We start from the raw sequence: 25,396 nt of genomic DNA, 5'->3' as shown, positions 1-25,396 counted from the left end.
TAAAAGTATATTTATAAAGACTGCATCCCACTACAAATCATTAGTTTTTTTTTTTTAAAAAAAAGTTCATTATCCAGATTCTGTGCCTATTGCTGGAGGACAAGTTAAGCCTGGGAGACAGTTTCCTATATTTCATGCCAATTTAAAAAGGAGCAATTTTTCCACCCGAGGCCTTTCTTGTAGCCCATGTTTGACTGTTTCTCCAGTGCCAACATGGCATTCACCCCCTGCAGCTCAGGCCCCCATTCCTGTCGAAGTCCCTTGCATGCTTTAGGGCTGAGGGAAATGCTTCCTGAGAGCCTGGCACTGCTGAGGAGCAGAGCTCCTCAAAGCCATGCAGCCATGGGGTGTAAAGGAAATGCATGCTAAGTTGTCAGCTGCACATTTCCTCTGCTGCAGGCCTGAGGGTGCAGATGGGCAATACGTGAAATGTGATGTCTTGAGGAACAGCATGTGTAATATACAAGTGATAAATAAATTAATTATGAGACACAAGTTCTGACAAGTCCTCAGACTTCCAAATGGGTTTGGTTTGATATTTGAAGGGAAACACTGTGTAGCAGATATTCAGAGGTAAACCTATTTATATAGCATCCCTTTTTCAAAGGGAGAGACCAAATCACTCTGCTGTCAAAGAAGTCCCTTCCTCATAAATATTCATCCAAGACTGCATTTAATGGTTCATTTGAGTGCTTACACGAGGTGCCAGAGCAATAGCTTGTTGAAGGGCAGGTATGGGAGGCTGGTTGCTGAAACAAGACAGTTGTGGGGGAAGGAGTTCTCTCATCCAACAGAGACAGGAGGAGCTCACCTTCAGGAGGGTTGCAAGATTTTCCTCTCAGGCATATCACAGAAAGGTTAGCAGAGGACTCTGTTTTTTGTTCTCTCCAGTAAGGTCCTCATGAAACACTTAGATATCAGTGGCTGCACATCCTGCCATGAGGTGAGCCCTCTCTCTTAACAAAGTCAACTCACATGGGTATAGGTGATCAACTACCCATTGCATTTTAGCACTTTAAAGGTATTTTAGTATTTTTCTGTCTGTCTTTCTAGCAGAAAACTATGCTTTGTAAATGTAAAGGAAAGGAAAATTCTTTACTGTTTCCATCTTTCTTCTTTCTACTTTCCCTTTTGTAGGACTATATATTATATAATACATTTTATTCTATACTTACTCTGTTCTGTTCTTAAGATCTAAATTTCCCTACTCACTTTTCTTCCATTCTTTATTTCTCTAGTTGTAACCTTTTTTCTTACTCTACCTTTTTGTCATTTCCCAAGTCAGGCTTTCCTCATCCTTATACTGCAGATGCATTAACTGACCTGAGAATTCTGGAGATAAAATTGTAGATCTACTGTATATCAAATCCCAGCATCTGATTTTTTAGGCAAATGCTCCATTTAACCCTTGTTGGTAACTTAGTAAGTTGTGTTTTAAGATTAGGTGGGTTGTTTACTTTGACTATACCTGTTGGAAAATAGTCCCAGAACTGAAAAGCTTTAATGTTTAGCTGATTTCTCCCTTTTAATTTCTAATGCAATTTTAATTATGTCTAGTGAAACCTTCTATATGGTGATCCTGCTTTGAAAGCCCACCACTCTCCCTCCTGTCTTTAATGCCTGATGTGTTTGTAGACAACAGTCTTGCATCCTCTGAGCCTTTGTTTTTGCTGTGCTAGCTGTAGCACCTCCTTTCAGTTTCCTCTGGCAAAATAGGGTCTCCATGTCTTCATCACCCCTTGACCAGCAGCAGTGGTCCCCCTTACACCCTGGGTCCCCCTTTCTTGGTGTCTGTAGCAGGACACATGGTGCTTGCTGTGGGAGAGGGCTCTCTAGTGCCTTGTGCATTTGGTTTCATATTTCTCTTTCTCTTAAGGCATGGAATTACTTGGCCCTCCCATCACTTGTCATCCTGACTAGTATAAGCAAGATAATTTGATTCTGTAGCTGCTGTTGTGAAGTTTTTCTGTCTCTTTTTCCTCTTGCTGCAATGTGTAAACTTGCATGTAATGCCTCAAACTCGTTTGTATTGACTTTTCCAAGATATTGTAACAACACTGGGAAAGGCTAGAGACTAAACAACAACCTAGTTGCTGTTTAGTAAAAAATACTGTACAAACTTCTATATTTTTTTTCTTCAGTGCCTTTTCTTTATACTCTTGCATTAATATTAATAAATATGGATCTGCTTGAAAGCTCAAGCAAGGAATATGGGATCGATAGATGGGTAGAAACCAGATGTGTTTCTTGTGCAGGTACTAAAATCAAAAGAGAAAGCTGGGGAAAGTTGCCTTGGCACCGAAGAAAGCAGTGAAGAGGAGTTTTCAAATGGTCCTTAGCAAAATAGCACAGATTAACAAGCTGCAGATGAGCCAAGACAGAAAAAATAGGTAAAGCCAGAGAAAAGTGCATGTGGGGTATCTGCAGTCTTGTTGATTGCATTGAAATAGTTTAGGATTTATGAGCATATCATACAGATGAAATACAAATTCCCCAGGGGAAAAACCTTGGCAAGTACAGAGCCAAGGGAAAAAGAGAAGATAGGGTTAATGTGAGGAGGGAGAGGTGACTTAAGGAGAATGGAATGAGGGGAAAGAGGCTGGCCAATAGAAGAAAAAGAGTGTAAGCAAAAGGGGAATACAACAGAGATACATAGAGCCAAGCTAGAGCCATGGAAAGTGGGCACAAAAAAAGCAAGAAAATGAAAGATGGTATCCACAGTGTAGCAAAATAAGAGTCTAAAAACAAATCCTAAAAATGGCTGGCATATCAGTACAATGAGTTAAAAAATTCTCTCCTCTCTTACTGACCCCTGGTTTGTTTGTGTTTTCCTGGTGAAGAATGCTTTTACAGCAGAAAAAAATTAAAAAGTTTTCAGACCACATATGCTCTCTTCTATTTTTATTAAATAATTTATTAGCAGAGATTAATTTTGTCCAGAATAGTATGCTTTATTTTCTGCAGCTTACATTTGGTGCTGTGCAAAGTGCAGGATATACCATAGGAGGTAAGAAGAACTTGTCTAGCAAGTCCCAAAATCATAAATTTTAAAATAGAACCCGGCTGTTTTGTGAGAGAGAGGAAAAAAAAAAGGTAAGACAGTATACTGAAACATAGTTAAATTGTGCTATTTGGGCAATTTCCTGCTCCCTCTGAAATAAAGGGCAGAGGTACTATCAACCATAGGGATGCTAGTCATCCATCTCTTTAGTACTAAAGTTGCTTTAGAATTGTATGCTTTTCAAAGTAATGATCCTCAATAAAATGTCACTGTCACTGGGTAGGGAGAAGACCTCTTTCACAAAGACATTTTAACATCCTTTTCTATTAGTGCCTGAGCTGCACTTAACAGAGCTATATCTGTTGTGTTAGGCTTGAAGGATGAGAAGAGAGAGGAATAATTGGCAAGTGTCTCTGATCCATTGAACATCTTATCTAGGGCAGAAGAAAGAGTATGAACAGCTTGGAGTTTTTTTCCAAAATTTTTTGGTTTTCTATTCAAAACAGAAAAGAATTGCCCACAACCAGCTTTTTAAGTTTTGGTGTTCCAAACTGATCCTCTCCTGAAAACTTTTAAAAATGAATTTTAAATAATAGTATAATTTGACTATTTTTCTCTTTCTTTACATTTACTTACTAGAAACTGTGTATTCAGTGCAACAGTAATGAGGAAGTTTGTATCTTATCTCATTTTTCTTGAGAGAAGGTTCACTCTGTGGGAGAGCACATGGCCAATCTTTTTGCAATCAATGTTAAATGCATGAGCTCCCTGACCTTAAAATATCTGTGATTCTTTGGAGAGCTTGCAACGAGCATATGTCTTATGTGTCATAATACTGTCTAGTACTCTGAGTCACCAGTTATTAATTTAACAGTGCAACGGTAGATGAATGTGTTTTTATTAACTTTGATGCTCCAGTTGTGTATTTATTAAGTTTTTGTCTGTTGTCCTCTAGCTGAGGATCAGATAAGCTCTTGAGAGCAAACCAGAATATTTTTCATCCAAAACAAGTTTTAATAAATGCAAATATAAGTCTTTACATAATAACTGTGATAACATGGCTGAGAAAACATCGTTTCTAGGGTTAAAGGCTCCACCTATTGGTTGACTAAAGTGAGAGAGATGTAACATTTTCACATAGAAGACTGCAGGTCCTACTGAACATCCTGTGTCTTGCCACATCTTACAAAATTGTTGCCTTAAGTGTTTGTGTGATGTCCAAAATAAAGTGAACTCTGACTTATTTCAGAGGGTTGTGCAGATGTGGCACCCAAAATGATGCACTGCTGAGAGAGGCAGTATGAAGGGAAGTCCTTTCCTGAGACAGGAAGGGTTTGGATTTTGCAAGTGATGTCTTTCTTATCCTGGAAATTATTTGTTTTCTTTGCAAAAAAATTAGCATCAACTCTTCCATGCCAGAAAAATGAGTGGAACTGAATTAACTCAAATACAGTTGTGTGGTAACTTCCAGACATTTGTCACCTTCAAGTTTAAACAAGTCAGAAACAGCAGTATTAATGTGACTTCATAATGAAACCCCAATTCTCCAGTATTGGCTGGGGCACTCTCAGCAGTTCAGGTAAAATAGCATTTTGAAGGGCTTCAGAGGCATTCCTGGAAATTCAGTGGGAGGATAGAGAGGGGAAAGGATGTTCCCAAGTGGGGACTGGGGAGGGCAAAGGGAAGGACAGACACTGGGGGGGAATCAGGGGGATTTTGTAGACAACTGAGGGCATCGTGGGCATGGCTGGGAGGTCTCACTGTGTGCCTTCCATTGCCCACCCTCCCTAGTTGCTTCACACTAAGAAAAAAGCGAGTGGCATTTGGCCACTTCCCTCGTTTCCTCTGACAACTCCTCTGCTCAGATAATTGGCTGTGCTGGTGAGTGCTTGCTATAATGCAGTCCTACTGTTTTTGCCCATTCATCAGCCACCAGGAACTTGGATGCACATTGTGCAGCACAGAGTACTCAAAAACATCTTGTTGAAGCCAGCAACATGCTTGGACAAGAGAAAGTTGTGTATACAGTTTATTACACATGTACACAGACTTAGGTCTGTTAGTGTCCCACATGCTTCTGTCTCCACAGAGGAGGCAGTAGGACTGCCTCTGACTTCATCATCCTGGTGGTTACAGCCCTGCTGGCTCCAGCTTGTCTTGCTCTATCCTGCTCCTTGTGTGCTTGTTCCTGCCAGAAGGCAGCAAGCTCACTGTGAAAAAAAAAAATGCTTGGGCTGATTTGTTCCTCTTGGAGACAGGGTACTCAGCAGCAGCTTGAAGTGCATCCCTGAAATTCAGGTCAGAGCACCTAATTTCAGATGCTTCTGCTCCTTACACTGTCAAGGTAGCACTTGCAAAGAGCAATTTAGATGAGTTACACATCTAATGAAGATACTTTTTAGCTTCTAATGGATTTCAACAAACTGGATGATAGTATAGAAGAACATGAACTTGGAGGAAATCAAAGAATATAACAAATGGGGAAAAATTTAATAGGAGAACAATCATATTGATGTCAGAGTGCCATATTTTTTGTAGCATTCATAGATCTTCTATACACTTGGGAATTAAATCTCATTCGTGAGAAATATTATTTCCTTTATGGAATGGAAATTGGAGTATGGTGGGGTTAATTTTATGTGTAAAGCATAAGAAAGAGGTCCATGATCCGTGGGTCTCTTGTGTCTTGGTCCAGACTTGCTAATAGGGCCAGATGATAACAGAAGAAAGAGGAAAATAAATGCTTTTCCTGTTACTGCCCTTTCAGGAGTCACTTTTTCTTTTCCTCCTGAAGAGCTTCTAACAGATCACAAATAAGTTCTGGTTACAAAAGGAACATGTCAACTTGGATCAATCTGTGGTTTCTGCTTGCTTCTGGGCTTCAGGCTATGTGAAAAATATTATACAGTTAATGTTGGCTGACACAAAAACTCTATGACTGGATATAGCAAACCCAAAACAGTGGGTTTAGCCATTGTAAGGCATTGCTGGAGCATGCAGAACATATCCCAACATGCAGAGTCATGCACATAACTTGACAGTGACCCCCTTGCCTTGGTGTCTCTGTGCTGACTGGATCATGACACTGTAATTCTATATGCTGCAGCAACTGCCCCACGGCTTGATAATATCTAGCAAAGCACTCTTTCAGTGTGAAAAGACAAGACAGGGTATCCCAGACCATAATAATTCTGAAAACATCAAGCAGTGTGGAGTTAATACTTCTCAGGGCCTTGCCATGGGAATTTTGCTGGCTGTGGCCCAAACTACAGATAATTAATTATGTCAGTGAAAGGCTCTGGTGGCCTGTTTTCTTCAGAAAAAAGTGACATCATCCATGGAGCACTCTGGCAATAAAGCAGAACAAAGCTGTGTGGGCAGGAAATAACAGACAGATGTCTTCTAGTGCTCATTTGATCTGTTTCGAAACTTGCTGGAAGAAGTAATACATCGCTCAGTGTAGCTTCTCCTCAGCTCTGCAATCTTTAGTGGGGACTTTTTCAAACATAAGAGGCCAAATTCTGATATAATTCTTCTGGAGCCACTTCAAAAGATTTATGTAGTGGCTGAGCTGGTCTATCATGTGCCTCTTCTCCTGTATTGATTTTAGAAAAGCTTTCTGGGTTATCACTGAAAGATAGTGCCCATTAAAATTAAATACAGTGTAGAGTTCCAAAGGCTTCATACAAGGTCAGAAAATTCTGCATGGTATAGAGAAAACAGGACAGTTCTGTTTAATATCCTCAGGGTCATGAGGCATCACTTGCATTTCTGGATATATATTTCACTTACCCTTTGTACAAAATCAACAATCAACAACGGTCACTTTTCATCACTGAAGTAATCTCTCTTTACTTCCAGAGTACATTGTGTACTGAAACTTGAACACAGAAAAGCTAAAAGAAATTCATGCAACTGAAATCCAGAGTTTCAAGTATTAGGAAATTAAGTTAAGATAGATGAAAGGTGTGAAAAAACCTTTGCTATACATAAAGCCTTCCTTGCAAAAAAACCTATGCATTCTTGTTGCTGGTGAAGCCTTACTTTGGCTCAAGTGTGTTGTTTTCATGCCACAATATAAGAAAGATATAAAGCTATTAGAGCATGTCCGAAAGACAGCTATGAAGATAGTGAAGGGATTAGAGGGGAATCCATAGAGCAGCTGGGGACCCCTTGGTTTGTTCTGTCTGGAGGAGTCTGAGGGGAGATCTCACTACAGTCTTAGCCCCTCATTAGGGGAAGAGGAGGGGCAGACACTGAGCTCTTTTCTGTGGTGATGTGAGAAGACCGAGGGAATGGCCTGAAGGTTGTGCCAGGGGGATTTAGGTTAGATATTAGAAAAATGTTCCTCTCCCAGAGGTGGCTGGGCACTGGAACAGGCTCCCCAGGGCAGTGGTCACAGCACCAGCCTGACAGAGTTCAAGAAATGTTTGGACAGTGCTCGCAGGCACAGGGGGTAACTCGGGGCTGTTCTGTGCAGGGCCAGGATTTGGACTTGATGATCCCTGTGGGTCCCTTCCAACTCAGGACTTCTATGATTCTGTGATTTTATGTAATTAGCCAGCATTTTGCATAGCTGACATCACTGAGAGAGTGATACAAACAAGGCTGCTTCAGGTATCTGGTATAGGAGAGAAAAATATTTATTGAGTTTTTAACAAAAAGGAGTTCTGTACAATGCAATACACAGTAGAGGAAACAACTTCCCTGCTTTGAAACGTAAGTTTCAAAGAAGTATTTGAAGAATAAGTCATTGCAGCAGTATGAAGGGTTAGAGTGAGCAATCAGGCCTTTAGGAAAAGTGTCAGTCCATCAGTCAGGAGTAGTTCTTATTACATTCTGTATAGATATTTATAGTATTATGAGACAAAATTAAGAAAGTACACTTTCCTTTTAATTATTTTTGTTTCCGCCTAAGATAAGAAAGTAGGGAAGTTACTGGTCTTAAACAAGGACTAGTGGAGTAGTGTTAGGAAAGTTCTTCAGATACAGGCGTTTGAGTACTCCTGCTTAAAGATGCTTTCTTTCATTAAAGTCAATTAACCAAGCCAGTGATATCCACTTTCTGAGGTCTCTAATGGAACTTTTCAGAAATAAGGCTATTCCTGCCCTGATGGCAATACATCATGTCCTGGATTACACAGAAAGCAGTGTGAGAACGTTCTCCTGATCTCCCTCAGGATGCCTCGAGTGTGATGTTTATTAACTCTAGGTGAAATATTTGTAAAGCCTACTGGCATTTAGGAAATCAGTCACTGGTAAGATCCCAACATTACATGGATAACCTGTGACCTTATCTAGTTTCGGATGCTGAACAGAGCAGCTGTTGTGCTATAAATAACCTGAACTGTGTGCAATGCAAGGAAAAACAGCACAAGTAGAAGTAGAAGTAAAGGTTCCTGCCTGTGGTTTCATAGTTATTTTTTGTCATTAATCACTGGCAAGAAAAATACAACTTCATAAATATTAAACATCTGCTACTTAGTGCACTTCCTTGTGTAGGTATAATAAAGTGTCTTCATAACCAGAAAAGAAATATTCAAAAGCTGGGAATATCAGATTGCCAAAATATTACATAATTGCATTTCTTGTAAACACTATTCCTGCTCCTGCATTTTAAAAACTTCTTTCATATAATTAAGGAGATTGTTGTCATGTTACTGAAATACTGAGATTTCTCTAAAGTAGTTAGGTGTAAAGTAGTTAGATGCCTCCAAAATTGGAGTTATGAAGGTAATAGTTACCACTAACTGATTTTGAGAGCAATTGTGAATTTGCAGGAAGGCTACTTTTGAAAAAAAAAATCAGGAGAACAGTTTAGGACATGTACTGCCACATGATCTTGAGTTGGGTTTCACTCCTAGCTGACAGTGATTACTTCTACTCCATTCAGCCCATCTTGAATACAACTGAATTTTTTTCCCGATTTACTAGATGCCTTATATGAAACGAGTTTGATCAGTTCAGTCCCATTTCCCAGGTGACAAATGGCCTGTGGCAAAAATTCCCCGTTTAGTGGGTGCTGAGTTTTGTCAGCAGGCTCATGGGAGAGGCCAAAGACTGTGGGAATGGGGAGAGAGGGCTGTAGTAAATTGGCAGGGCAGGGCACAAGGAAGAAGCACGTCTGAACGCCCGGCTTGTGTAACAGTCTTTCCATTGACCAAGAATCTGGTTGCTAGGCTGCCAGACCCCTTTTACAAGCAGCAGAGTCATGCTATTGTTTCCTAAATGGTTTCAATTTTATGCAGGAACCTCTTTACATCCTTTCTATATCTTTTAAATATTTTACTAGGCACATAGTAAAGTGAGGTTTGGAGCAGAGCCCCCTGCTCCGCTCAAGTTGGTGAGCAAAAGAAAGTCCTTCGACTTTATTCTGCCAAGAAGTGTTTCAGGGTAGCCCTGTGAGGAGTGGGCTCATGTCAGCCTTCCATCTGGGCAAGTAGTGTGCACTCATGAGAGAAGGGGAGCATTGTCTTGGATTTCCCAGGTATTAACTCAGACCACACATCTTCGGTAAGTGCACTCATGAGTGGGGAATAGAGGGGAGGGAAAGGAGAACAGGCAAAACTTTGTGGGACAGCAGTGCCCCACAGCCCCTCAGGACCTCCATACTTGGGTGTACTCAAGAACTGAAGTCATCAGCCTGTAGGTTTCGGCACCTCCAGTAAAGCATAAAACAAGGCTTAGATATAGTTCTACTTTGTAGTTCCTCTATCAGCAGGAGCAACTGAAGGAGTTAAATTAGGTCATCTCTAATCTCTCTTTATTGCTCTTACTGTTTAGACAATCAGGTGCTTAGGATACTTTATTAATGGAAAAGTCCCTTTATTTTCAAGAACTCACAGTCTTAACAGTATAGATAAAAAGGTAGCTTGGAGTTTTCCATAGAACAATTGAAGTAATGAAGAACCAATAAAAGTAAATGTTCTAAATGCCATATTTTGACTTTAAAGAGCTTCTCTGACTAATTGCAGTCTTCTGGACTTTTGCAAATAAATTTCATTGTATTACAAGCTGTTGCAATATACGGTCTTCTCAAGCCTGGATGCTCTTTCTCATCACAGCACCAACAAAACAAAACAAAAACAGGACTTGAGAGGTGATTTTCCTGTGCCAAACATCATGTCCCTTCTACCAAAACAGCTAAAAACTGTTCTCTGGGATTCATATGCAAGTTTACTTGCAGTTTGAAATATCTTCCTTGTGTTTGTCTCCTAGCTTACAATTTATGAGAAACAGCATTGTGCTTTGGGGCAAGGGTGGCACCAGCAGTAGATGTCCATCAGTAGAAACAGCTTGCCAGCAAAGTCCCCTCTTCTTAGCTAGGGCCCCCCTCTCTGAGCCTCTCATGCCTCTTCACAGGTATGGATTTTGAAGTAGCCCCAGTGTTCCACTGCAGGATTATTCTGACTTGTTTTCTGGAGACTTGTTTTCTGTCTGTTTCCTGCAGATCACTACACATTGGAAGAAGACATCGCTATCTGACCTCTCTTCTAGTTGTTTCAGGGGAAAATTGGTCATTTGGAGAAACATGAAATCATGAGATACAAAGGCATGCTGTTTCAGCTCCTTCCCTCTATATTATCCTGAGGAGCTTCAGAGAGACTAACTGGAATTCACAAACCCTGAGGCTGATGGAAGGTTAGGACATTGTCTGGATGTCTCTCTGACCTAGGTTAGCTGCCCTTCAGAATCTCCCTATGATGGAGCTTGTTTCTGACCAAATAAAAGCAAATTTGTCTCCAGTTTATTATTAGCATTAGGTTCCCTTTTTGGTTCAATGCTTCCTAGCAACCCGTGTGTCTGTTTGTCATTTGTTTTTCACAAACTGTTATCACAACTGAAACAAAGTACTTGGTGAATTAACCAATACCCTCGAAAAGATAACGATAGGAGAAATGGCTGAGCCCAGAAAAGGCAAAAGGCAGCTTATCACATTAACACCATCCAAATCCAGAGCGCCAGCAGAGTGTGGGATACCCAAGAAGGGGTACAGGAGAGGGCAGCTGAGTGTGCCTCTGGGGATGGTGCCAGCCAGCCTGATTCTGGGCTAGGTACCCTCCCCATGGGCTGCAGCAAGGGACGGTCAGTGCTGACTGTCCTACTGTGTTCCCTTGGAGATAGGTGTGTGTGTCACTGCTTCCCTTTGAAGATGAAGTAATTCATTGTCACTAAAGGGCACAAAATGATTCACAAGTCCACCTTTCAGCATTAGAACAGGAAGGAACCAACCTTTATTCTCTGACTCCAGTATTTATAGATTCTTGACAATCACCAGGGATTGGATAATTAAGTTACCACCATCCCAATCACACTGGTCATGCAAAACATCCATCAAAAGACGTTTCTTAGAAGGAACGTGATAAACAACTTATGTTTATAGAATTTTCTTAGGAAAGTAACTAAAACTATGAAAACATTATCAGAAGGCTTTAGTTTTCAAGGTGACAATTCATGGGTTTTTTTCTTCAAAGCTCTCAACTGAGCTTGGTCACCTATTTTTCTTCTTGGGGTGTCAGCTCCTCCAGTCAGCACCATCCACTCCCCTGGCTTGGCTCCCTCTGGCTTGACTCCCTCTGCCTTTTGGGGGACCCAAACATGCAGCATTCAGAAGCCTCTCTTAGCAGGTACACTTTTAGCTGTTTCAGGGACTCTTATTCCTGCTCCCTTGTGCTAAAGTTGCCCCATTGAATTGTAAGTGATGACAGACTAATGAGGCCTGGAGGAAAGTCAGGCAGTGCACAACCGACCAGGGGCCGGGGCACTTGCTGGGCAGAGCAGCTGCCTCCACCATCTATTTTTGTATCAAATAACCATTGCAGGGACTGGAGTCCAGCTTTTTGCTCTGCCTATTCACAGTGTTAAATCCCCAATCCCAAGCTGTCTCTGTCTGCCTTGTCAGTGTTTAATTATGCCATCCAGGACCCAACAGCTACAACATGAGAATGTACTCAATCCTCCTCCCCTCCCAAATAGTTTACGGTCTGAGGTGTTCCCTGAGGAATGGGCTGTGTGGGGCCTGAAGCTTTGTGTGCTCAGAATCAAAACAAAAAGTCGTTTCAACGTGATTGGCTGTGTCCCTTGGTGCAGAGGGTAGAAGGGAGCTGCTCCCTCATCCCCATCCCTCCGTGTTGGTGCTCCCTTTGCACAGAGCTCTCCCTGAGCATGCCTGTGGCACAGGGACCCTCCTGGGAGGCACACAGAGGGACACCAAATTAGTTCTTTGGGACAGGACAAATGTATGGCCTCAAAACTGCCTCTTCCTGAAAGGGCTTAAGACAATGCATCAGGAAATCTGGATATTTAGAAATCCCTCCATACTCCCATGCTATCCTACTGGACTTTTCAAAGGGTTTTTCTTCAATATAGAAGCATTGTCCTCGTGGTGATGAAGACACTAAGACATCAGTTATTTCTACAGGGCTAGAGAAAAGTAATACATTCGCAAACCTGCCTAGAACTTGCCAAAAATAACATTTTTCCTGTCCTGAGAGTGACACAGTCTCAGGATGTAATGTAGTGAGGTGTACATGCTCTTTGCCTTTCTTTGGGACTAGCCCACATGATTCACTTAGTTGCAATATCCATAAGTGATGAACCTTTCCCACTATCATTTTGAAATAATGTGAATACCATTCCAATTTGCTTTTTGTATCTTGCAGACAACTGCAAAGACTTTACTTAAGGTTACAAAATGTTATAGAGTGCAATTGGGCTAGTTCTTAATTAGACAGCATGATCTTTGCCTGAAGTTCATTATTTATTTTCATGTTACACTGTTTTAAATTAAAAAAAAAATAAAATGTCTTTGCCATTTCCCAAAATTATTTTCTTGCTCATTTTAAAATCAGGTGGTTTTGCTGAGCTGTGATGCCTCTATGGTTCTGGGTAAAGATTTAAGATTTGCTACAGGGATGGATGAATTGAATGCTGTTATGAACAGCATGGGAAAGCATGAAGAGTTGGTCAGATCATAAATCTTAAAACAGCCATTGCTTACATAGCAGCAGGCTTTGTAAAGGATTTTTTCCTAAAATGTCTGAACCCTTCCTTAGTGCTTAATTTACTTCCCAAGCTCACATGGTTGTCAGAAAGACAGGCAAGAAAAAAAATGCCCATACACTTCTGCTCCCCCATCCATTTGCACTTGTGGGAAAGATGTTCTCTAAGGAAATCCAGGAGCTCCCCTTTGCCCACCAAAAACCTGTAGGTTTTACAGTCCCTCCCTGGACTATGGCCTCATAAACATGCCTTGAAAGACAAGCAGGTGCCCTGCCCCCATTTTACAGATGGCTTAACAGGTGTTGGCAAGTGTCATTAGAAACAGAGCCGCGGCTTAAGTGTTTGTCCACATCACAGCCCTAAAATGCTCCTTATTCATAGCCAGGTGGCCTTGCAGAGCTGTCCCATCATGCCCAGATGTTTGCTCATGCTGCCTGAAACTGGGGGCTTCCACCTGGGGCAGGGAGCTCTAGGCTGCCCTCAGCCTCAGGTGCACCCCTGCTCCCAGCCCCAGCTCCAGCAGCACAGCCATCCTCCACTGCTGGGAGGATTTGCTCCCACTTTCCACATCTCATTAGCTGGGGCCTGCAACATGTCTAGGGTTTTGTTTAAAGAAAAAAAAAATAGAAAATTTTCTTTTAAAAGTTACTTGAAAAGAATATTTAGTCACAGATTCAGTTAGGGAGTGACTAGGAAGTAGCTGTTTGAGAAATATTAGTTCAGCTCTCTTGTGCTGCTTGTTCTACACATTTCCTTATCCCTTCAGGAAACAGCATGGGCAACAACTAAAATCCAGTATATGAAGAATAATGATGTTCCCTGGCTATAGTTGCAACTCAGAGAAAAATTCATACCATTCAAATGTAATGTCCTGCAGGAACAGAATAATTCATCCTTTAAAGTACAATATTTGTGTAAAAACAGATCACGTTTAATCTCTTATCTCCCAAAATCTTTATATTTGCATTGACAGCCTGTCATTTTTCTAATTTATTTTATTTTTGTGTATTCAGTCTGCACATATGAAATGCCCTAATTTTCCCCATGTTCCTTGTTAATAGGTTGACTCATGATAGTGATTTGCAATATTACAGGCAAGGGAGGATGTGATCCACATGCTGAAGACAGAGAAAACCAAACCTGAAGTTTTAGAAGCTCATTATGGGTCTGCAACTCCAGAGAATGTGCTTCGAGTGCTACACAGGGATGCCATTCTTGCCCAAGAAAAGTCTATAGGGGAAGACGTCTATGAGAAACCAATTTCAGAGGTAACAACTTCTTGATTGACAGCACTGTGTCTGTGCAGGGCAAGCCTAACCAGAAGTGAGGCTCCATATATATTTTGGATGTTTGCAAAACATGCAAGAGGATAACACAAAGTTTATACACTGAAAACAAAATCTTGTTCACTTATATGTAGAATTTGTAAGTGAAGTCACTGGATTTGAACACAAACCATAAAGAGGTTGTGTACTTCCTAGGGCTGGTGCTGTTAAGCAAGACCCAAATCTTTGAGTGTTAAATTTCTGGTTTTTAAATTCCTTTCAATTATAGGCTTCGACCTCTACTGCTCACAGCACTGGTAACTACTCTTTGATTTTCTTGGCATACTAGAACACTGTCATGAGGGTAGTTAAGAAAAGAAGACCTTTGGAGATTGACTTTGACCATATTTATGGGATCATAAATCTGTATTAATTTTACATCACTTAAACTCTAGGACTGCAAAGTCAGTTCAACACCTAAAGAAGACTCACAGGACTCCTTGCTTTAAAATTTAAGCAATAAATGAATGTCAGATAGACCTGAGAATGTCTGAGGCCAGCAGGAATGCCAAATTAAACAGCTTTTGCTCCTGTTCACAGTTCCATAACAGTCCAGGGGAAGGAGCATGCAACAACATTCAATATAACATACTGTAGTGCCTGTCCAAATCTTCATAGTTCATCCAATTAGAACATTTCATTTGTTCACCAGGAGTTGTGTCTACCATGGGATATCTTGGTACTGTGTGTCCTCATTGAAGCATCTCCTGGAATTTTTGTGATGATAGTAAATAAGCAAATCAACCCTTAGTATGTGGGAGCATACATAATACACTCTCAAACAAGATTAAAAGAGCTTAGCAAGGCTTTCATCATGTGCAGATTCACAAGGCTTATGTTGAAATAAAATAGAAAAAATAAATGCAAAAGATCTACTCTGAAAAGCTGAAGCCAACCTGGTTCTTTTATAAAATGCAATGATTTTTTCACTTTGACTTCTATGGTCAGCTTTTGGAGAGCAAATTGCCATGGTTCTCCTGCTCTCTTATTTCCCTGTTTGCTGAGATACTCTGTGAAACAAGAGCAGCCCAGGGAAGCTGGGGTTGAGGAGGATGAGATTCTCACAGGGTGAAGACGGGGATGGGCAGAGCAGGCTCTGCCAGCCACTGTGCCGGGGGTAGGCAACCAGAAAAGTACCAAGGCAGGAGAAGGCTGGAGTTGGTCATCTGCACCAAAGGAGCAACATGAATAGCTGTGGTGGATTTGGAGTGCCCTGGCAACTTTTTAGACACACCTCCCTGGTTTTAATGTTTGTTTGAATAATAAACAGCATATTAAATTAATATGCCAAAAAAAAATGCAGAAAACCAAAAGGGTAAACGGTTGTGAATAAAGAGAATTTCTGTCAAAAAACAGGCTGAGGAGAAACTCCTAAGGCTTATAATTAATTGTACTTGGTAATGTAAAACTGAATCTGGACAGAATCGAAATAATTTGTCTCTTTTATCTCAGCAGACTTAGAGGCGTATTAAAGATGCGTAACCCAAATTTCAGCCTTCAGATTACATTTTATGCCACACATACAAGTATCTAGTCCCCAGACAGGGGTGTGAATTCAGACTCCCAGGCTCTGAGTTCTAAGCTACAGCTTTTTCTCTGTGAAATGAAGAAAGTGTGCACAGCACCACACCACAGGGGAAATATGGCACCGCAACAATATTACTTGTTACCCTAAAGCCAAGTGAAGTTCTGTCTTTTGTGTATCTGAAAACTATGTATACATTTATTGCTAATATGTCATCCAAATAAATCAATACTTTCATGGGGCAGTTATTCTTATTTCTAGTCACTGCTTTATGTACAACCCAAGACGTAAAATTACGGGAGTTGCATTTACCGAGCACAACACTGTTGGTTAATAAACCAGATGAAGTAAAGCATGGCGACCTTTAAAACAGTCTGTTCTCCTTTCCTGCAATCCAGCTGGACAGACTTGAAGAAAAGCAGAAAGAGACATATCGGCGCATGCTGGAACAGCTCCTGCTGGCAGAAAAGTGCCATCGTCGCACCGTTTACGAGCTAGAAAATGAGAAGCATAAACATACAGATTACATGAACAAGAGCGATGACTTTACCAACCTCTTGGAACAGGAGCGGGAGAGGTGAGTAAAAGACTACCCCAGTGTCCCAGTGCTTGTGCCTTCAGCAGTGGCATGGCCTGGTATTTTCTGAGCTTAAATGACACTAAACATCTGTAAATGTTGGTCCACTCATGTCATTTGTGAGCACGTTACTGTGCGAGTCTGGAGATGGAGGGATACCACTGAATGTTCCTCTAGTGTGAGCCTGAATTAAGAAACAAATTTGTTTTGAATTAGTCATACCCATTTTGGGTTCACCTCCAGGTAGCTTTTGATCAGATGTTATTTATGTTGGCTAAGTTTGGGACTGGCTTGCTTAGCTAAGCGCAAAGTTTTGTGAAGGACAGAGCGCTGTTGTCACAGCAGGAGGGCAGGGTAAGCAAAACCACAACACACATTAGGATACTGCCGTGCCCTTTGCATTTAGGCTTGCAAAGTCACAAACCATTTGCATTCTTTTTCATATTTTGAAGATGCGTGCCTCAGGCAAGTTATCTGTTCCCCTGGATGAAAATATTATCATGCATTTCAAAATATGTCCAGCCTGTGGTGGACTATCTGCAGTGTTCATTTCACAGTCTCATACACCCCACATTTCTTTTTTTCTGAGTGTTTATCCTGCTTGTTGGACGAGTAAACTGTGTCTCTAAGAAGACAAAGATCACCTACCTTAGCTTATGACTGAGCACTCAGAAACAGCCTCAGTTTTTCAATATGAAATTTTTGTCCTTATACCAAACTGCTTGAAATCAATCCATGTTGTGTTTCTTTTTATTAAAAAAAAAAATAAAAAAGCCTCTAAGAAAAATACTTAAGGCAAGTTCAAAGAAGAAATGCTTTTGTGGAAACCACAGGCTTGTGGCAGACATTTGCGAAAAGGCAGGAGTGAAACTGTTTAGTGTATTTCCTGAACTCAGTTCAGTGCCAACTTTGAGTAGGTGGCACATGAGCTACAGTGACCATATTTCCTGATTTAATAGGTTTTGGCTTTGTTCTGTCTTTACTTTCCTGGGTTGAGTGGCAAACTTTAAAGAACAAAAATGCTTCTGCACCTTAGAAAATTGATTCTCACAGTAGAAAATTAAAAATGTAAAAATAAATATGTTCTAAGAAATTAAAGATGTATTTTCAAATAAGGAGCAACTTCACATCTGATTCTCATAGAAGACATTTTGTCTCTCTGCTGAATATCCATGTATGTGTGACATGCAGCCACTAAAATGCTACAAAAGTGGTATTAAAATACCATTTACATCTTTGCATTTTAATATTCACATTTATTTGACAATTGTTGCCTTCTTATTATTCCCTCTCAATTTGTGAAGACCACTAAATAGTCTACTATTATGACCTGGGTTGAAATGACTTCCTTTAATGAAGTGATTAAAGAGCTTTTTGTCTTACCACTGCTAAGATATCATGTCCCATACCTGTGGGCATTTTCTCTTACCCTTCCTGCTCTCTCAAACTTCAGGGTTTCTACATTCTACAATTTTCGGAAAAACAGCAATAAGGAAAGGAAAATTTGAATTTCTCTTGAAAGCAGATCTTTAAGAGCAATTAAATCCACTGGCTTTAGTCACCAGCACCTCTGTACTGGTGGCTGCAGGGGAATAATTGCAGTGCTGAAGCCCTTCAGATTTATGTTAACACCAGAAATCTGGTGTTTGCTATTTAATCCACTTTGTTTGTCTATGACACTAATTTGTTCCAAGATAGTAGTGACCAAGCAGAGAGAACATGGCATGTAGCTAAACATAGAAAACCAAGATGCACATACCTCCCTCTTCAGGTTCCTCCTCTCAGATCACTTACAGATCAGATTAGCAAAATCAGGATGGGCTGGAAACCACTTAGTAAGTGTAAAGTCTTAAATTACCTCAATTTCTTACCTTGGTTTTATGAGTGCACATGAAACTGAGGCTGCATCCATGTCTTTGTGGGTATTAAAAACTAGCAGTAGTATTGTTTGAGGGCCTTTTACAAAGAAGGAGAGGGTGATAGGATGACTTCTTAGAAAAGCCCCAACGTGGTAATAGATTTTGTCAAAAAGAAAGAGTTTGAAATGAAAAAATTAATTTGCAACAGATTAAAGCATAGAAGAAACTCATACTCAATCTGCACTTTGGGATAGAGAACTGACCTGCCCAAAGGCATTTTTTTAAGGTCCTGCATAGGCATTCTTGTTTTATAAGTACCACTATACATATAATTCATTTTACTGTGGTACTTTGAGGGTTATTTTATTAAGAGCTGAACAGACTTGTAGTCTCCATGAAAAAGAAAAGGGACACAGAGTTGAACTCTGCCCGTCAGCCACTCTGCTGCACTTGCAGTTATAATGTTAATGAGACAGGGTGAGCCAGAGGAAGAACAGTGCTGCAGGATGGCCATCCCACAGCAGTCTGCTACAATGAGAGAAGCAATCATTTCTATACTGGATCTAAGTAATTTCAGTAATTTCTTTCCTCACAGTATTTTATCAATCTTTCCTAACCATTGTTGTCTACATCAACTTTCACAGGCCACATCTGTTTTTGCTGTCTTGTGGAAGTTTGAACAAAGCAAAAAGGGAATTAATTCTTTAAGAAACAAATATCCCTCGGTTCTAATGTATGTCTAACACTCTCTTAATGTATTTACTTTGGAATATTTTTTACATGCGCTTTCATACATTATCTCTAATCCATCTACAACAACATGATAGAAAAGCAAACAGTTCCTATGAATGACTAATTATTAGGTCAGCCTCATAAGGGAAGGAAGTAACAGGAAAACATGATTTCTCAAAAATAATGATGAATGTACAAAAGTACAAAAGTACAAGAAAGAGAAAATTGTGCACTGGGATATTCAAAATGTAGACAGCTGGGGGCGTGGGGGTGAATGGAGAAAGCTGAAGGGCCTCGCTATTGGTGCTGGCTCTGCAAGACCAAGTGTAACTGACCTGAAGAAAGACTGTGGAAAAGGTTGGCATGTTACAGAAAAAGAGTAGTGATGACCATTTGCCAGGTGGAGATGAAAAAAATATGGTAGTTTTAGTGGAAGGTGCTTCTACAGATTTGGTGGCTGAAGGAAATTTGCAAATTTCCTTATAGTGTTCTATAATAGTATCTAATTATGTTTGAAAGTTATGGATAGTATTTTCTATTTTTCAGTGCAATCAAATTTCCCTTTCCAACACTTGCATACCTCAGCTGCTGTTCCTCTAACATCAAGTTGTCCTTGGGTATCTCCAGTTCTGGGACATACAGAAGCAGACACCCTCCTGGAGCCTCCTGAGGAGGCTGAGGAATATGGAGAAGAGCTGAAGGCCCCCAGGCCCCCTCAAAGACTGGGATGATAGATGGTGCTGTAAGGAGTCTCTGGTCTGAGAGGTGGAGAATGAAGGGTCTGGTCAGAATTGCATTGATGCTGTGGCTTGCAGTGGGCGCTTGGAGAGCAGCAGACCAGGCATCAGCAGCCTCAGGGATAAAATTAGTTTTCCCAGCACAGGCTCCCTCATAAACTTCAGCTGTGCTTTTGGGAGGGAGCTGGTGGCGTGACTTTGGGCTGAGCTGGGCACAGCTAAACCAGCTATTGGTACTTCATGACCCCAAAAATTCTTGTGTAAAGCAGGCTTAACATGAAATGGTATTTGGCTGTTCTCTGTGCTGCCTAGTCCCAGTCCTCTTGCCTTCCCTTTTAGGGAACTTGGGGTAAGACTGGGGGGAAATCTTTAGTTTATCAAATATATACTTTTTCATTTGATCAGCAGGGCTTTTTTTTTCTGGTGGAAATTACAAAGGGTGGAGACCTTTGTAATGTCAGCGTTTCTTTGACATTTTGATTGACCTAGGAGATGAGACTTAAAATGCTGACATTTTTACAGGTGCTAATCTCTGAAAAATTTTTCTTGTGCCCTTCTTTTAATCCTGTTGGTTGACAGCACATTTTGCTCCTATTAAAAGCACTGGAAAGCTCCCATTAATTTCAATGGTTCAGAAAGAGGCTTGAGGTGAGGACCACTGAGCCAGTCCTGCTACCCAGGATGGATTGAAGAAATAGCCTGAAAGCCTACAAAAATGGGAGGAGGAGGGAACTTCTTTTATATGGATGAGATATGGGTTGCTAAACAGAGGGTGTGATGTGGCAGAAAGGCTTTGTTGGAGCTCTGTTATGGGGGATCCGTGTGACTGCTTTGTGAGTAATTTGATCATTTCCAGCACTACCCCTGAGACTGCTGAGACTCTGTCACCCCACAACACAGTGATCAGGAAGCATACAGCCCGTATCTCAGTGTTGTCTGTGCTAAAGGATAGATATGTTTTATTGTAAGACTTCACTGAAGTGATGAGGATTTAATATTGGTTCTTCCTTTCCTCAGTGCTTCGAATTATTCTTTACAACCATGGCAAGTGTTCTTGGTGCGCTGAAGCATTTCACATTTTCCTCAAAGGCAAGGCTGAGGATTCAGTCTGTACTTCCTAAGCATTGCCCTGCTAAATCTGGTTTTAGTTAAACCCTCTTTTTGAAGTACTTGGCCATAATTAGATCTGCCTAGAGGAGACAGCAAGACTGTGACCCCGGCTCTTTCCTCCACAAAGTTCCCTTTCAGCCTTCACGTAAAATTGTCTCTTCTTTGCCTCCCCCATTGAAGCACCCCCAGCAAGGAATGCACTGGCAAGTCCCTCAGAGGTCTGTGATAATACATTCCTCTCTACTTCAGTCATGCTGGCACCGAGATGCTCTTGGCTGCTCTGCTGGTGATGTAATTCTGGGCCCACATCACCTGCAAAGGAAACTGATCTGTGAGCAATAAAGCACACAGCCCTCCTGAAACAAAAATGGGAGTGTTGATGTTAACAAGTTTTCAAACTCCCCTTCCCCCCCGTTTTTGCATTTCTGCTTTTATTACCAAAGCTTCCCTTCTCCCCTTTCCCACGAGACGGCAGCACCAAGCTTTTCATTGGGAAGTGCTTGCCTTTTTGTTTCCCTGTATTTATTTCATGGATTCAAGCAAGTGTAAAGGCTGGAGTGTGATATAGTTTAGAGATTTTGTGTGTGTTGCCTTTTCAGTTTGTGTTTTCCCTCGATTTTTATGAAGGTTGTAAAATAAAGGAGCTGGCAGGAAGACAGCAGGGCAGAGTATCCATCAGTCAATTACTTGTTTAAAGAACAATCAAGCCAAAAATATGAAGTGTTCAAGTGCTCAGGACTAATAAATTTCTGTGATTTACCACCATAAAGCCAAACTCTGTAGTTAGAATAGGCCCATACAGAAATATTGGGGTGAGGTATAAGATCCGAACATGTAACACAGATTTTGGCCTGTAACTGTAATCTGTTGGTGATTCCTCTAAAGTCTGGAAATAAAGCTATTTTACAGATTTTTTTTATTTCTTTAAATTTTTTTTTAATTTTTTCCCCCCAAGAGTTTTTAGCCATATTTTTACTCTGGCTTTTTTTTTTTTTTTTTTCTTCTCATATGGTGACATTGCTTCTATGTCCTGGTTTCCAAACTGTGACCATAAAAAGGGAAAAGCCATCCCAATGGTGCTTCACCACTGCCTATATCAGTTACTCATCTTACCACACATTACCAGCCTTACTAAAGCAATGAGTTACTCTGTCTACTTTTCAGTCAGTGCATCTCTAAACTTTTAATATTATAATGTAGAAGACAAGGGCAGCAGTGCATTTTTGTTCTTTTCAGGCTGACATGCAATCAGTATGGTTTGGAAAAGCTGGCTATTTTCTGTCAATGTAATATATTCACAAGGTCACAGAAATTCTGGGGTAGTCTATTAAAACAAATTAATTAAAAAACCTGGCAATGACAAATACAATTTCTGCACAGTTAAGTAAATATGAAGGTCATCCATTTTGCAGGTCCTGTTTTAGAGCTCTAGCTGACTGCAAGGCAGCAATGACTCAAAGTTTATGTTTTAACTAATGAATCTGGTCCCAACTTCCAAGAAAATGGTTCCAAAGGTAATTTGAAAACGAGACTACAAACAGTTACATCTGATTGTGAAGAAACAATATGAAAGTATTGCAAGTCTTACACAATGTGAGCTGGGAGTAATCCAAATCCATCTCTTTACACTTGGATAGTCCTCAAAACTGTCCAGTCTTTCAGTCACTTCTGGGATTATATAAAATGGCATCATGTGTTGTTTCAGCTACTTTTCCAAATTTTTTTCTAAGTAGGCATTAGCTTCACAGCCCTTGAGAGAGAATTATTATACAAAGCTATATGTACTTCATTATTCCTAGCAAGTTTACTTGCTAAAATCATCAATTCAAATGCTCCCAGGGTCAGACAGGGGGAAAAAATTACTTCATTCAAAATCTACTCACGAACTCAAACTCTGTCCAGGGTGCAATAGGTAACAATTTTAACATTTAAGAGGCTTTTGGCATGTTTCAGAGTTATTATACTACTGAAATAAATATCAGTTCACAGCTCTACTGAGGCCATCTTTTTGAGTTGTCATTTTTTTAGGCAAAGAAAACAAGAATTGAATCAGGGTCATGTAGGGAAAATTGCTTCCTCATTCAGAAAGATTAGAAACAGGTTTCAGTTGAAATGCCAGGTTTCAGTGAATTCATAAAAAAATTAAATAAATACCACTTATTTATAAGTATAAATACATGACAATAGGCACTCAAGCTTGAATGTGTTGGATATTTGCTTTATGTTTAAATGAAAGTTTACCTGTGCAGAGATTCACAGTCCAATTAGCAAAGTGTATGACCTACTGCCCCTAATGCCCTACTAGTGTCCAAGACCTGTTCTGTATGGTCTGATAACTTCCACAAATTGTATGAAGAACCTCAAGGCATCATCTGACTAGGGAGGTTATTCTGAATCAGTGAGCCTGTATGGAAGCTTTCCTAACCCTAAACAGAGGTAATGCTTTTTCCATCTTCTTTCCCCAAAAGGGTGCCAAGTTGTGCACCTCTTCTCATTCCTGCTGTATCTCCAGCATCACTGGAGATCAGAAATAATGAGTTTTATATTATGTCATTTCAGTTTTCATTTCTTTTTACGGCTTGTATGTGAAGAGATCTTAAGGCAGAAATAAAAAATTCAGGGGGTGCAAATATCCAGACAAAGCGTTTTTGTGAAATTTGCCAAGGCCTGTGCAAATGTGAGGGCAGAGAAATAAAAAATGTATAATTCATCAGATATTTGTAACATACCTGAGTATGTGCCTGATTATAATATTGTGTTGCCATAGTTAGTATTTCCAGTAACTTGTTTTTAAAAACTCAGTAGGACATACCATTTTGGGTGTAAGACTATTATTAATGTCAACAAAGAAAATCTGGCGACCTAATTCACAAGACCAGCTAGTCAAAAAAACACCAAATAACCCTGTGATTATGCCACTCACCTGGACCATGGTAAACTTTTAATCCTTCTGTCAATTTGTTGGGACCTGAATCCACCTCTCAGGGGAGGCCCTCCTGGTCACATCACTGGTTCCTTGGGGTATCTGTTCCCATTCTTCCTGGGAAAAATTGCTCTATTTTACAAGTCACTTACATAATTTTGGGTTCTTTACATCAAAGAGATGAAAATCTTCTTGTAGGTCAGTGTCTGAGTATTCAAATTTCATTTGAAATTCACTTCAGACAGAGGAATTCACTGGTCTAGGCAGATCACTTGATCTACTAAAAAAGGGAGGATTTTTCACTTGTTGGTTTGGTGAATTGGGCTAAGATACAGTCCTTTCTATCCTCTTCTTTTCTTAAAATGACAAAAATGGAAATTAAATTAGTTATCTGAAACAAATGTTTCACTGAAATCCACATGAAACACTTTTTTCACTTGAAAGAGAGAAAAAAAATAAGCTTTTCTTAATATATTTTTAAAATTTTTGGTTTAGCTTTGAAACTGAAAAATCATTTACACAGCTTTGTTATGCAATTTCTTATGTTAGGGAATGATTAATAGTAATGTAGCTGAATATGTAATGCTCTAATGAGGAAAGATGAAATGAGCAGAAAATGAGGCTAAATTATAGCAGAATGACAGCAATGCTTTTCTGATGATAGCAATTATGTCATAGCTGAAAAAGTATCTCTTGGTGACAAGTACATATATCATAGAATGAAACTTCCTGTACATTTAAGAAGTTCATTTTCAGAGGAACCAGAAAAGGATAGATGTATTCTCTTTCATCATTTAAATGTCAGGCTTTTCCTAGATGACTTAACTTGTTTGAAAATGATACATAGCTTTCAACATTTTTTCATTTCGACAATTACTGCCTGGGATACAACCATGGTTTCCAGAAGTGTCCATCCCAGTGAAAGGCAGGCAGGAGGGCAGTGTGGAGGACAGCTGGTGTGACGTGGGCATGGCTAATCCTGCAATGGAGGAGAGTCTGTCCTGGTTTCACTGCCTCATGTCCTCACCTGACAGAACAAGTGCAACTTGCTTTCAGTGGCAAGCGCACCATTAGCACACCCAAACTTTCTACATCCATCTTCTTCACGTCTTAGGAAATAATTATTCCTCATGCTGGATTTTACGAGCACAAAGCTGGCATTGTTGCAATTCCTTTGAAGTCAGTAGAGCTCCTCTTGATTAATGGGATTAATAGAATCAGAGTAGGAATTCTGAAATGTGTGTATGCTTGTACCTGTAGAAGTCTATGCATGCATATATAAATGTATTACGTACAGCAGCTTCTTGGGTGGAATTACAGCTTCTGTATGGGAGTCTGCTCTCCAGAAAATTAACTTGTCAGCAGTACATATTTCTTGTAAAACAATATTTTTATATAACTTATATATGCATTTTGGTTCATCATAGTAATCGTAATAACAATAGTAATAACAGTAACAATAATAATCAATAATAATAACAGCAATAATAATAGCAATAGTTTTAATGACAATAATTTTCTACATAATTTGCACAGCCAAATTATGCCTTTGTGTTTTGAATTATTTTTGGTCAGTACTGCCTATTGATTCTACCAAGGAGGCTG

At 40.1% G+C, this 25,396-nt stretch overlaps 1 protein-coding gene across 14 annotated transcripts in view; it reads left to right on the top strand.

The window, feature by feature from the left end:
• The window catches only part of FILIP1 (filamin A interacting protein 1), a 136,968-nt gene that overhangs the window by 79,451 nt on the left and 32,121 nt on the right, over positions 1-25,396 (top strand). For all 14 annotated transcript variants that reach the window (XM_086876325.1, XM_086876322.1, XM_023922344.2 and 11 more), the window contains 2 exons: positions 14,098-14,271; positions 16,252-16,430. In XM_086876325.1, coding sequence (XP_086732451.1) covers positions 14,098-14,271; positions 16,252-16,430 — 353 coding nt within the window. The remainder of the gene's footprint in view (positions 1-14,097; positions 14,272-16,251; positions 16,431-25,396) is intronic.

The sequence above is a fragment of the Cyanistes caeruleus genome, chromosome 2 (assembly GCF_971803275.1).
Source record: "Cyanistes caeruleus chromosome 2, bCyaCae1.hap1.1, whole genome shotgun sequence".
NCBI classification, from domain to species: domain Eukaryota; kingdom Metazoa; phylum Chordata; class Aves; order Passeriformes; family Paridae; genus Cyanistes; species Cyanistes caeruleus.
This window is presented reverse-complemented; position numbering and strand designations above follow the sequence as displayed.